A 12,747-nucleotide genomic window follows, 5' to 3' on the forward strand; every position below is an offset into this window, starting at 1 on the left:
ATTTCCTGGCCCAATTTCATTTTATAGATTCCTGGATATCTCTCTGCAATTGACTCGAGATGACCTCCCTCATTCCCCGTGAGCCTTATACTCAGGATGAGCTCGCTCGACTGTACCCGGCAGCTTTGAAGCTGGAGTTGGTGCAAGTGGTAAGTGTTTTGGTCCCGACGAAGACGTAACATAGCTAACCAACACAGTTCCTGCGTCATGGTGAGATTCTCATTTGAAGTGCCCCCGACAGTATCTCTAACTGATCCTAGGTGAACGTACACCTGTCTCATCGCGATTCTCAAATGTATGCTGCAATTGACCACCACGTTCCACTAATCCGCTCTCCGACGGTCTCCGCTAACATTTCCCAAAGGCAGGCTTGAGTCCATGTATGACAATTTCCCAATACCGATATCGGCCGAATATATACTGATTATCCCTTGACAAGACTGGCCGTATTGCGGCGTCGCAAGACGCATGGTGCAGATGGCCTCGAGCAGCAAAGACCTTTCGGAGTGGAACGGATTTCAGTGGCGCCGGAAAATGGAGTCATTCGGCAGTAATGACCAGTCGGTGATCACAACGGGACCGGGAGGGCCAGTCGAAGCGATGTGGTTAGTTCCTTGCAAAGCTACGTATGTGGCGGGAGGCTAACTTGATCCCATCTGAAGCTTGCACGGAGAGCTCACAGACAAGGGCCGTGAGACGACATATGCGCTTGGACAACGATTGCGCCATCTATATGTCGACCAGCTCGGGTTTATGCCTGAGATCAAAGGCGATGCCGAGGATATGTATCTGCGCGCCACACCCATTCCCCGCGCCCTGGAGTCGCTTCAGGAGGCCTTCTGGGGCATGTACCCGGCTAGCGCGCGCACGCTTGACTTCCCACCCCCGGTGATTGTGGCCCGCCAGGTCAATGAGGAGACACTATTCCCTAACGAAGGGAATTGTAAACGGTTCCGGCAGCTGGCACGGCTTTTTGCCGACCGCGCCGCTGCACGATGTATGAGCTTATCAATTGGATATGGAGACAAGAGTCACGGCTAATGAAGTTCATGCAGGGAACGATTCTGAACAAATGGCGTACTTGAACAGCCTTTGGTCAAAGCATATGCCCGAAGAATCGCCCAAGGTTGCTGTCGATGCCCACCCTCGTCTTTCTGGGATTATGGATACCATTAATGCCACTGATGCCCATGGCCCAGCCACTAAACTCCCATCCGAGTTCTATGACAAGAAGGGACGTGGTATCGTGGACCGAATTGCGGTTGAGGAGTGGTTTGCTGGCTACGGTGAGAGCAGCGAGTACCGTAAGCTCGGCATTGGTGCTCTCATGGGTGATGTGGTTGATCGCATGGTCAGCACCGCCGTGGAGGGTGGCTGGCGCAGCGAGACCGCTGCGTCCGGGTCAGGTAACCCGGAGACGGGCAAAGCTATCAAGTTTGCTATGAGCGGATGCCACGACACCACCCTGGCAGCGATTCTTTCCAGTGTTGGTGGATTCCAAGACCAGTCATGGCCTCCATTTACTTCCTCTGTTGCAATTGAGCTCTTCTCCGACGCACCCCGCTCCGAATCCAATGCCGGCGTCGTGCTCGAGGAGTTCTCCAACCCGTCCGTCGCAGCCAAGAAGCCTGGCGTCCTCTCCCAGCTGTTCGGTAAGTCCGCACCGAAGCAACCCACTACCTCCAATACTGCGCGCGCACCTCTCGAATCCTTGTCCGAAGGCGTTCGCGAGTCCCTCCAGAAGCATTATGTTCGTATTCGTTACAATGATCAACCCGTCCGTATCCCTGGCTGTGCTGCTAAGCCTGAGAACCACCTGCCTGGCGATGAGACATTCTGCACCTTGGACGCCTTCAAGCAGATTGTCGATAAGTTCACACCAAAGGACTGGCAGGGCGAGTGCACAGCGAACCTTGGCGCAGGCCTCCACGGTCCAGACGACCGTGAAAAGGCCCCGGCTGGCTTTTAGACAATTTATTAACTGTAATGTTGTTGACCTTCTGATTGCAAATATTTCTTTCTACATAGCTTCATATACTTGAGTGTGCAATTTGTTGATGATGGGCGAGAAACAGAGAGCCAGACCCATAACATGTTGACAGCGATCTCAGCTGCTCTTCGCCTTGGCCTCTTGGTCTGCCCTGATTGCCTTGAGCTTCATCACAGTAATCTTCATCAGTACCCAGCGCGGTAGATAGTCAAACGATAAGCCTTGCAACCAATGCCAGAAATAGGCCCATACAATGTCCTGCCCACACCCAACCCGATCCAAGCCAGCAGCAGCCAGCACTCTCGCCTCAGGAATGAACAATGTACTTTTCACATCATACCCAGCGGTGCTGACCTCCGCAACTCGCAGACCCATGACTTCGACCTTCTTCCCTTCAGCCGCAAACTCCGCGCGCAGTGACTTTGTAAATGTATCCACAAATCCCTTGGTAGAGCTATACGTAGTGATATACGGCAAACCGAACGCGGAAATCGAAGAAACATTCATCACGAGACCAGGCGCATTCTGTTCCAACTGTTCTGCCAGCACACGCGTAATCTGAATGGCAAAAGTCGCATTCCGCGAAATGGTCGCCTGCACATCCTCAAAGGTATACTCCTTCAGAAGTGTAGACGGCCTAGTCTCACCACCAACATTATTAATAAGCACAGTCAGCCTGCCGCGGTCTTCCGCGGAACCGACAGTCCCGTTATTGCGAATGATATCGCGCACTTCCGCATCAACAGCATCAATATCTGCGGTCAAATCCTGCGCATCGCGCACAAGAATAGCCACACAGACTGCAGGGAAAAGCGCATTCAGTTCGCGACGACGACGATCGAGTTTCTCTCCGTTTCGGCCATGTATGATCACATTGAATCCGCGCGCGCAGAGCTCCTGAGCGAAGCCGAAGCCTATCCCGTCTGTTGCGCCGGTGACGAGGGCCCAATTTGTTTGGGTGGGATTGTAGCGTTCGTTGAGGGTGCTGGGGAGGAGGAAGTTGGTTGCTTGGCGAGTTAGGGAGAAGACTGTTTTTCCCAGGGTGAAGAGGCCTAGATAGGCTAGGGGTTTGGTGTAGGTTCCCAAGTCGATCATTTTGGAAGGAATAGGATAGGGAAATTATTCTATAGGGGAGTTATGGAGTTATGGGGATAAGTATTAGATGGGCGATATGCGGTGGGCAAGTACGATTGGGGGTCCATGCGGGAGAGCTATGATCGTCGATTCGCCAACATTCCTTAGCATTGCCAAGGCTTATGATTGGTAGATAGAGATTGTCATTGAACATCTATGGATAGATTGGAGATTCAAAGTATGCTGCTAAACAAAATGATAGCCACAACGATGGCTTAGGTATATCATAGCCAATCCTTTTGTAAGAGAATAAAACTGTTTTGCGTATAGAAGCTTGAAACATAATAAGCGAGTTAGAAGGTAGTAGAAGTAGTGATACCGAGCGAGCGTAGAAGGTTAAGACGAGACAGTAAGACAAAAAGGACAAAAAAGAGAAAAGACAAAAGACACCAAGGCCAGGATTCACGTGGATCATTGCTGGGCCTCGAAGGGCCATACAAATATAAGGGTCGACAACTAGCCGTGCTTCCATCACACCACCTTGGTTGCTTTGAGGGCATACGGTAAGAGCGAGGAGAGCCTCAAGATGGAACTTGACTTGGCTTGGAAACTCCAGGGCTAAGGGTATATATGGTAATCTACCATCTTACCACGAAGAAGACTTGTAAGATGGTGTATCTTATATGGCCCGTTAGGCTGTGAGCAAGAGCTTCGAAAACCTTGGGGGTTTATTTCTTGATATGGAGTGAAAGGCCTAACCGAGACCCAAAGTCAGCTTAAGAAGGAGGCCGGGCTTAATTAGGCAGTCAGTAGGGGTTCTAGGCTATGCTAGGCCAGGGTACTCACATTCAACCCGACGATGGCCCTAGGAGAGAACACCGTGACCACGTACAAGGTCCTTTTATATGGACGGGTGATTCAAATATGTTATCACAGCCCTACCCTATGGCATACCCCTACTTGAATACTGATTTTAAAAACCAATGGGAAATGGGGACCGTGAAAGTCAAGCGCACCAGCCAGGTACCTTGTGGACGATTCATGCTGGCCACTGAAAAGACAGCAATTATCATAGCCATTTAAAAGCACAATCTCCATTGGTTGAGCGATAGCTCCACTACGTTACTGTTGACCTTGGGGGACCTGCAACGGCATTTATACAGGATTCAGGAATGCAACCGACAGCATTAGATGAGGAACTTGGAGACGGGAGTCTGGGAAAGATGCTATATAATGTGATACCCTAGCAGTCCCGGGGGCTCAGCTTATCTTCTTTCTCCTTCTTTCTTGCTTTGTATACGTAAAGATAAAAGTTACCTACTTTCACTATGGTCATCGATGCAGGAAAAGATTCAGTCTTTTACCATGTCCCAACTCCGACGGAACGAGAGCCCAAAACACGGCAGATGCCCGTCACCTTGCTTTCAGGCTTCCTGGTATGAAATGTGGCCAGGATTATCAGCGTCGAATCATGTTCAGAGACACTAATACCCTGTGTAGGGAAGCGGGAAGACAACCCTCCTCAAACACATCCTCCAGTCCCCTGACCATCGCTTACGGATTGCTGTCATTGTCAACGATATGAGCCAGTGAGTCCCCGCATTGAAGGAGGACATGGAATGGAAACTAATCGCTTCGTTCCGTTAGGCTGAACATCGATGCTACCCTCATCCAAAACCACAAAGTCTCCCAGACCACCGAAAAGCTCATTCGACTGCAAAATGGATGCATCTGCTGCACCCTAAGGGGAGACTTGTTGTCTGAACTGGCCACCCTGACTAAACAAAATGAGGTGGACTATGTCATCATTGAATCGACTGGCATAAGCGAGCCCATGCAAGTGGCTGAGACTTTCACGGCTGAGTTTAGCTCGGCCATGCTGGAAGCTGAAGATCAGATTGCGAGCGATGATGCCGATGCAAAGAAGATACTGAACGAAATGTATTGTGTCGTTATCACATCTCCCCTCACGGCGGAATTGCTAACGTGACATAGTGTGGAACTAGGTGGCTTGCATACAATGGCTCGATTAGACACCACTGTCACTGTCATTGATGCCTTCAACTTGCTTTCCAGCTTTGACACAGCAGAGTTCCTCTCTGACCGCTATGGGAGGGAGGAGATCGTCCCCGAGGATGAGCGTACAATATCCGATCTGATGGTGGATCAGATTGAGTTCGCCGATGTGTTGGTCCTCAACAAGATCGAGACGGTTGACCAAGCGACACGCGACAGGATCACACATTTGCTGAAGCTACTGAACCCAGCCGCAAAGATTCTCGAGTCGAGTTACTCACAAATAGATGTCCGGGAGATCATCAACACGAACAAATTTAATTTCGTTCGTGCTGCTTCTGGCCCTGGCTGGCTGCAAAGTCTGCACGAAATGACAATACAGACGACAGGCAACGGCGAGCGGATGGCACCGAAGCCAGAGACCTTGGAGTAAGCTTGCCGGCAATTCATTGATGGACAATTTGCTTACCTGCGTAGATATGGTATCAACAACTTCGTCTACAGTGCTCGTCGACCCTTCCATCCGCGCCGTATATTCGCTCTTCTTCACGACAAGTTTATCATTCTCCAGAATACTGAAGTCGAAGAAGAGGAAGAAGAAGGTGATGAGGAACAGGAAGAGGACGAGGAAGATGAAATGGACACAGACTCCGATTCTGAGTCAGCAGGAGACTTTGGCCAGCCTGAACCAGCAGTTATCTTGAACAACAAACGTACCCACCCGGCCTTTGGTCCAGTTCTCCGCTCCAAGGGACTTTTCTGGCTCACCACAAGGCCCTGGCAATTTGGGGAATGGAGCCAAGCAGGTGGTATGATGACAGTTGGGTGTGGCGGACCTTGGTTTTCTGAAGTGTCAGAGGAGGACTGGCCAGAAGACAAGGATGTGCGGGAATCCATCCAGAATGATTTCCAAGGTCCCTGGGGCGATCGTCGTCAGGAACTAGTGTTTATCGGCGAAGGTATTGACAATGTCAAGATCAGTACTTTGCTGGATGAGTGTCTTTTGAATGATAAAGAGATGAAGAAGTGGGAGAAGGTGATGAAGAACAAGAAAATGAGCAGAAAGGAGAAGACGGACAAGTTAGCAAAGATATGGGAAGACGGTTGGGAAGATTGGCCTGCACTTGAAGCTGAAGAAGAGGAAGAAAATGGGCAAGAGAAGCTAGAGCAGGGGAAGCATCGAATTAGCGATTATCTGGGTCCTCAACATGGGACTAAACATGTTCATGGACACAGCCACCGGACGGTTGCTGTATGAAGTTGTCGAGGTTAATGATGATTAAAAATATGAATCATTTTAGATTGCATGATTGGGCTTTCAGGTCATAGTTCATTCCCCAAGAAGCCTGTTGGGCTATCCTTTCTGGCCCAACATCATCAATGGGGCTGGAGGTGTGTAAATGAAGTTGATGTGCATTATAGTGGCAGAATAGGAAAGGCGGTCTATAGCTGATTGGAGATAAGATAGGAGCAAGATAACGCCCTCCGCCTTCCAAGGTTCTGCTCTTCCTCTTCCTCATCCTCTCTTCCTTACAATTTCATGACAAATACTCCTTTGAATCAAAGAAAGCCCAACATCTTTCGATTCAATCCCTTTTAACTCATCTGCTGCCCTATAGTGCGCGTTGTATATTGGTGTCCGACCGTGCTTCATTTCGCTTCCTAGCTCCGAGCTACTCCAACCCCCGCACTCCTCACACAGCACGGTTACTCAACGATCACTTCAACCAACACTCTTCCGCTACGAAATTAATTCTCAACCTTGAGACAATGCTCCAGCTTTGACTGCAGATATCCGAGTCTGTACCACAATCCCAGGCAACAACTGGGAACCTTCCGGCTTTTGTCCTAGGCGAGATCAGCACATGCAGATGTCAACAGTCGGTCTGTGCCGTTAAATTGAGCTCAACCAGTTCCTTTTACCAGCCTTCTTCGTGATCATAGAGGATTTCTGACCTTGCATTGGTCTGATTTTCCCTGTCCAATACAAAATAAACTGCGTAGTAAGTACACGTAATCCATCCTTGATGCGTACCCCGGATTCTAACATCCCATTCATAGATGTCCGCCCGTTCAATGGAGGTAAGAAACGACTCTATCCCCCTCACAAATCACGTACCCTCGAACCAAACTTTCTATAATGCCTCGAACGGCGGCTGGATCATTTGGTGAAGCTCGGTTAGTTACCGCGTGCCGCTGCATCTATGCACGGGCCGTTGTGAGACAGCTGCTTGGTTCCGGACCCTTCCCGCTATTTATCAGGGGATGAAGCAGCATCAGAGACCTCTCTAGCCAACTAAATGAGCTCTGGAATAGCCATGGAACATACGTTTCCAATCTTGGGACGTCTGTCACGGTTGTCCTCATAACGGGCCGTTGCAAGATAATGCCATCCTGAATCTACGGGTCTCCGTTTTCAGCCTATGGCCTTTCCTTACCATCTCAAGGGATACTAGCCTGGCTGGGTTCGCTGACTGCCCCATGCCCTCTCCCTTTTCCAACATGTGATGCGTTGCTTTATTTCACCTTGCCCTTAACTCATGAATCCTCCATCCTGACAACCCTAACCTGTCTCTCGCTCCACTTTTTTACCCAAAATGCATGCCTTTCTTGTCTGACTAAATGTCCGACTCACCGGTAGCCCGCGTGAGCCGGCCTCATGGTCCTTTTATAGGACGTGAGTTTGATTTTTGGACGCGACGGCGTGAATATCCATTCCATAAGAGTGAAGCTGAGCTAAGCCTTTTGGATAATTTACAGGGGAACAACCAAGTGACAGCGCCACCTCAGGCCAGATCGGCCTCTGTGCCCAACACCAAAGGCCCTGATGTTAAACCCCGTCTTCTTCTAATGGGACTGCGCCGGCAAGTTTTCAATGCCAGCTCTACATAACAAAGGTGTTAACTATGTAATAGGAGTGGTAAGTCATCTATTGCTAGTGTGGTATTTCATAAGATGCCACCAAATGAGACACTCTTCTTGGAGTCCACGACCCGGATCCAAAAGGACTCGATCCAGTAAGTTCCAAAGAAAGGATACGCGTAATGCGATTTACGCTAACGTGGAGCTCGCAGTTCTTTCATGGACTTCCAGGTTTGGGATTTCCCAGGTCAGCTCGAGTACTTCGAGTCTGCCTTCGACCTCGAGGATATATTCGGCAGCCTGGGCGCTTTGGTTTGGGTGATCGATGCACAGGACGACTACCTGGACTCGGTGGCTCGGCTTAACCGCACCATATTGACCGTCCAGCAGTTCTATCCGGGTATCAACATCGAAGTCTTCATTCACAAGGTCGATGGACTGTCGGATGAGTACCGCACCGACACCTTTCAGGACATTGTGCAGCGTATCTCCGACGAGCTCAGTGATGCTGGATACGAGAATGCACCTGTGCACTACTATCTGACTTCCATTTACGATTATTCTGTCTTTGAAGCCTTCAGCAAAGTCATTCAAAAGCTCATCCCCAACTTATCCACACTGGAGAATCTTATCAACACCCTCGCCAACAACTGTGGGTTTGAAAAGACATATCTCTTTGATGTTCTGAGTAAGATTTACATCGCCTCCGACACCCGACCTGTTGATATGGCTTGCTACGAGATGTGCTCTGATTATATCGATGTGATTGTCGATATTTCCGAGCTGTATTCCTGGGATCACCCAGTTCGCAAACGATTAGGCGACCAGATCCAAGAAGCAGAAAGCCACGTGGTGTTGCATGATCAGACGATGATCCATTTGATGGAGATGAACAAGTATGCTTCTCAGCGAGTGTCTAAGTTCCCCATACTGACCTCATTCTACAGGTACCTCTGTCTAGTGTCGGTGATTCGCAACCCAGAAGCCAAGGACAAGCGAGGTCTGATTGATATGAACTGCCGCACCTTCCAAGACGCCCTCAACGAAGTGTTCTCGCGCAGCTGGGAAGAAAGGTCTACGGCCCAAGTAGGATCTGCAACTGCAAACAAGTGATGGAAATTAAATCGAGGCGAATTCGACGTTGAAACCAAAAATGGAGGAGTGTATTCGCCAGCAACGTTATGAATTCAAAGCTCTTGTACCTTTAGCGAATGCAGCTTGGAGAGATAATAGGAATTGGAATAAAAATCTAAACCGGGTCCTCTTGTAGATGTGAAGTTGTGGATAAGTCCAAAGTCCACTCGGGGCCTCGGGTTTTGTCAGCCAAGTCCACCTCCAGGGCTGTGCAACTCCAACAATGCAAATTGTCCTTTGATCTTACAACTTTTCACGACGCAAATTTGGGAGAGCCATGTCAGAACTCCGGCAGCGATCAACAGCTGCGTCAAAGCCCAGCAATGGGTCCGACAAAGAGCCAAATTCTAGACAGCACTCTAGCAAAGATGAAATCGACCCAGACCACGGCATAAGCCTGCTGGACATAATCCGCGTGATCGTGACCCTACTTATCGCCTGCGGCGGTCTTTCCTATTACATGACCTCCTCCGAGTCCTTACTGTGGGGGTACAGGCCATGGTATACACGGTGGCCGGTGGTGAAGCAGTGGGTGGTATGTAATTTCCGGTCCTTTCGAGTTGACAAAAAAAAGGTCATGTCCAATTCAAGCTAACCGATACGTTTCAAAAATATAGCAAGGTTCTGTTACCCTGACACCAAGTCAACTATCCCTCTACAACGGCACAGATGCCAACCTGCCCCTCTACGTCGCAGTGAATGGGACCATCTTTGATGTCTCAGCAAACCGTATGATCTACGGACCGGGCGGGAGCTACAACTTCTTTGCGGGGCGAGACGCAACACGCGCTTTTGTCACGGGTTGCTTTAAAGAGGATCTTACGTCCGACATGCGTGGTGTTGAGATTATGTTCCTACCAGTTGAGGATGTCGAGGACGAGGCTGTGACGTCTGCGCAGCAGAAGATCCGTCGTGAGAAAGAGTTACGGGCTGCTAGAGCGCGGGTTGAGGGGGCGGTGAAGAGGTGGACTGAATTCTTTTCGAATCACAAGAAGTATTTTGAGGCGGGGAGAGTTGTCGAGGATAAAGTTGATGAAGAGCCGTGGCCGCTTTGTGAAAGTGCGCAGAAGCAGCGACCGAAGAGGAGTGCGATGATGGAAAAGTCGTAGGACTACTTTTTGTGATTTGCTGGATTGGCGTGAATAGTGCAGCAAGGTAGATGGTAGAGGTCGAGAGAAGTCTACGGAATATGACGCATGTCCTTTTCATGAAGTTTTGTAGATTTTTTGATTCAGTTCGCACTACCTGACTTAACCCAGGAGTGCGAATGTTCCACACTCTTCAAGAGTCAGACGTTAATCCACTATGCATCATGCCCAGCCGGGCTTCCCATGGTAAATGATATCATTCGTAGCAAGGAAAAGAAAACCGCGAGAAAAGACGAGAGACGAGACGAGACGTTTACTCGGCGGTGACGGCACGGGCTATTGAAACACGGTCATTAGTATAAGAGGTTTCGAAGTCTAGATATTGGAGAGGAACGCACTGTAGATGCTCATGCTGGAGTGACCAACGACCTTCTTGATCTGACCGTTGGCCTCAAGGTCGTTGAGAGCCTGGCGGGCAAGGCTGCCGTTGATCTTGAGACGATCGACAAGGGTGGCGACAGTGATCAGACGGTAGGACTGGACATCCTTCTGAAGCTTGTCGTTGGTGGCCTTGTCGAGGATGACGGCGTGCTGGGCCTTGTCCTTGACTATAGGGCGAAAGACATGTCAGTAAATGTTGTTCTCGGTTCTAGTGCGTATCCCCAGCTCGTCCAACGATTTCTTTCGTGTTTTGTAGGAACTCGGCGGAAATCGTCACGGTCGCATGGTTGGTGATTGCGTACCCTTGCCCTTGGACCACTTCTTCTTTTGCTTCTTGCCTCCGGTTGCTGCGGGCGCCTGTTCGTCACATTTCGATTAGTCTTGGTGTTTCCGGCTTGGTATACTGGGATGCTGGGGAACTCACCATTTTGTCGGATGAGGTGGATGTTCAAAGGAAGAGGGCGACGTCCAGAAGCCGCTCAAGTGCGAAAAGGCAGTGGGGCGTGACTGGAGTGAGCCCTAAGCCCTTGATCGGTTAGTCCAGATGTTGTCATTGGTTGACATACTTAATTACATAATACAGCTGACATCATCCCCGGCACCTCATGCCTGAGGTGTCCGTCTATATTTCACGACCAACGGTATATCATTTTGGGTGCTCTTTAGAGAACAGAGGAAGGCATCCAGGAACAAAGTAAACATAATGAAATGCTTGGTTCTTTTTCCATAAAACTCAAGCGTTTTTACTTTTTGTCCGATACCAGCAATGACCTTAATACCTTCAGTCACTCCGGCATCATGTCAGGTTGCATTACCACATACATTGAACACCATCACCTTCAAGCTAACTAAATAAAGCCTGAAATCCTGTCTTGAGAAGCTTTAGTTGATGCTCTCGCAGACCATTTCATAAATCCAGGAGCATCTCATCAATATAGAAAGCTTCGTCCTCTTTTTCGCCAATGTCTGCTTCAATACAACTATGTTCGGATTTATCGTCGGTCTCGGGTGAATTGTGATCGGCTATCGCATTCTTTTTGGAAGGTTTATGATTTTCGTTATGGTTTTCGTCCTTTCTATTATTGCTGGATAAGTTGAATGGCGGGCTGTTATCTAGGTTCTTCATTTGCTTCCTAACCTCACCAAGGACCTTTGTGGTAATGCCTCTGTTACATATTGATTCTACCGCTGCCATCCGTAGATGCCTGAAGTTGAAGAGCAGGGGATTGCGGGTCACTCTGGCGTTCTCGCTTTCTGGCAGCAGATTTCCGATACATTGCGCATCAATGCGATAGAACCCCCATTGTGTCCGGTGAGTTTTCCCAAACATGATTCCCACCATAGATTCCCTGTTCCATCTCTTCGCTTCATATATATACGGTCGGATCCCAGTCGCGCATCAGCCATAGCGGATAAGACTCACTCCCTAGACTTGGCGGCATGGCTCGCGAGCCGTCCAAATCGCGGGTTGTCCGTACAGAACCGTCTTCTAAAATAAGGAAGTTCAAGATATTGGGATCTGAATGACTTAGAATGAATGATTCCTCGCCGCTTGATTGAAAAATCCAGTTGACAAACATTCGAAGAAGCTTTAGCTGCGATCTTCCAAGCACATTCCCCTGTTCCTTCCACCCGTCCAGACGAGAAGTGTAAGCCTCTCTGAGAGTCGAAAATGGATCTTTGCTGACTGGCACAATCATGATAATGCAATATTGACCGTCCAATCTCAAAAGTGTACTCCTATGGAATGCGTAATTCCCAAGCTACACATGCAGCAGCAATATCCTGCAGATAGTGTGTGCGCCAGGCTTCCGAGCGAAAGTTTTTGGCATCATGTTCATCAAATTGGTCAAGGGTTCCAATAGGTGGGACCCTGAGGAGCTCACTGACCCCGTCGGCAAATTCCACCTGATAGCAATGGTAGTTGAAGTTGTATCTGAACATCGGCAAGATGTGTCATGAGAATGAGCGACGTCAAGGCATTATCTGGGTTTCTTTCCCCAAATATTCCGATACCATTGGGATATGCTAGGATTTGAGACCAGAGAGCCGTTTATAGATTACAACAGGATAAACTTGCGGCTCATTTCACTCAGACTAGAATCGCCAATACATTTTAAATAACAAATTCCTCAAGTCGTA

The 12,747-nt window shown here is 49.1% G+C and overlaps 8 protein-coding genes across 8 annotated transcripts; 5 read left to right on the top strand and 3 right to left on the bottom strand.

The window, feature by feature from the left end:
• Positions 1–59: 59 nt before the first annotated feature.
• Positions 60–1,969, top strand: N7500_007662 (putative acid phosphatase; the record flags this gene model as incomplete). The annotated part of the gene is made up of 6 exons (XM_056678806.1): positions 60–149; positions 198–210; positions 261–295; positions 478–605; positions 663–997; positions 1,056–1,969. The coding sequence occupies 6 exons, from the start codon at positions 60–62 to the stop codon at positions 1,967–1,969; spliced, it is 1,515 nt and encodes a 504-aa protein (XP_056529178.1).
• Positions 1,970–2,107: 138 nt separating this feature from the next.
• N7500_007663 (putative short chain dehydrogenase/reductase) lies at positions 2,108–3,085 on the bottom strand (the record flags this gene model as incomplete). Its single annotated transcript, XM_056678807.1, has 1 exon — positions 2,108–3,085. One exon carries the CDS (start codon positions 3,083–3,085, stop codon positions 2,108–2,110), a length of 978 nt encoding a protein of 325 aa, XP_056529179.1.
• Positions 3,086–3,923: 838 nt separating this feature from the next.
• Positions 3,924–4,147, top strand: N7500_007664 (uncharacterized protein; the record flags this gene model as incomplete). Its single annotated transcript, XM_056678808.1, has 2 exons — positions 3,924–3,977; positions 4,001–4,147. 2 exons carry the CDS (start codon positions 3,924–3,926, stop codon positions 4,145–4,147), a joined length of 201 nt encoding a protein of 66 aa, XP_056529180.1.
• A 245-nt stretch (positions 4,148–4,392) lies between these two features.
• N7500_007665 (uncharacterized protein) lies at positions 4,393–6,338 on the top strand (the record flags this gene model as incomplete). Its single annotated transcript, XM_056678809.1, has 5 exons — positions 4,393–4,500; positions 4,565–4,653; positions 4,712–5,005; positions 5,060–5,509; positions 5,558–6,338. 5 exons carry the CDS (start codon positions 4,393–4,395, stop codon positions 6,336–6,338), a joined length of 1,722 nt encoding a protein of 573 aa, XP_056529181.1.
• A 1,697-nt stretch (positions 6,339–8,035) lies between these two features.
• On the top strand, positions 8,036–9,055 carry N7500_007666 (GTR/RAG family Ras-related GTP-binding protein; the record flags this gene model as incomplete). The annotated part of the gene is made up of 3 exons (XM_056678810.1): positions 8,036–8,097; positions 8,155–8,838; positions 8,890–9,055. 3 exons carry the CDS (start codon positions 8,036–8,038, stop codon positions 9,053–9,055), a joined length of 912 nt encoding a protein of 303 aa, XP_056529182.1.
• Positions 9,056–9,353: 298 nt separating this feature from the next.
• N7500_007667 (putative heme/steroid binding domain protein) lies at positions 9,354–10,185 on the top strand (the record flags this gene model as incomplete). Its single annotated transcript, XM_056678811.1, has 2 exons — positions 9,354–9,611; positions 9,694–10,185. 2 exons carry the CDS (start codon positions 9,354–9,356, stop codon positions 10,183–10,185), a joined length of 750 nt encoding a protein of 249 aa, XP_056529183.1.
• Positions 10,186–10,477: 292 nt separating this feature from the next.
• N7500_007668 (40S ribosomal protein eS25) lies at positions 10,478–11,032 on the bottom strand (the record flags this gene model as incomplete). The annotated part of the gene is made up of 4 exons (XM_056678812.1): positions 10,478–10,500; positions 10,563–10,772; positions 10,908–10,962; positions 11,030–11,032. The coding sequence occupies 4 exons, from the start codon at positions 11,030–11,032 to the stop codon at positions 10,478–10,480; spliced, it is 291 nt and encodes a 96-aa protein (XP_056529184.1).
• A 480-nt stretch (positions 11,033–11,512) lies between these two features.
• On the bottom strand, positions 11,513–12,305 carry N7500_007669 (Aminoglycoside phosphotransferase; the record flags this gene model as incomplete). Its single annotated transcript, XM_056678813.1, is given in 2 exon segments — positions 11,513–11,965; positions 11,985–12,305. The coding sequence occupies 2 exon segments, from the start codon at positions 12,303–12,305 to the stop codon at positions 11,513–11,515; spliced, it is 774 nt and encodes a 257-aa protein (XP_056529185.1).
• Positions 12,306–12,747: the final 442 nt, after the last annotated feature.

Source organism: Penicillium coprophilum (genome assembly GCF_028826855.1).
Source record: "Penicillium coprophilum strain IBT 35676 chromosome Unknown utg000005l_segment0_segment0, whole genome shotgun sequence".
Lineage (NCBI taxonomy): Eukaryota > Fungi > Ascomycota > Eurotiomycetes > Eurotiales > Aspergillaceae > Penicillium > Penicillium coprophilum.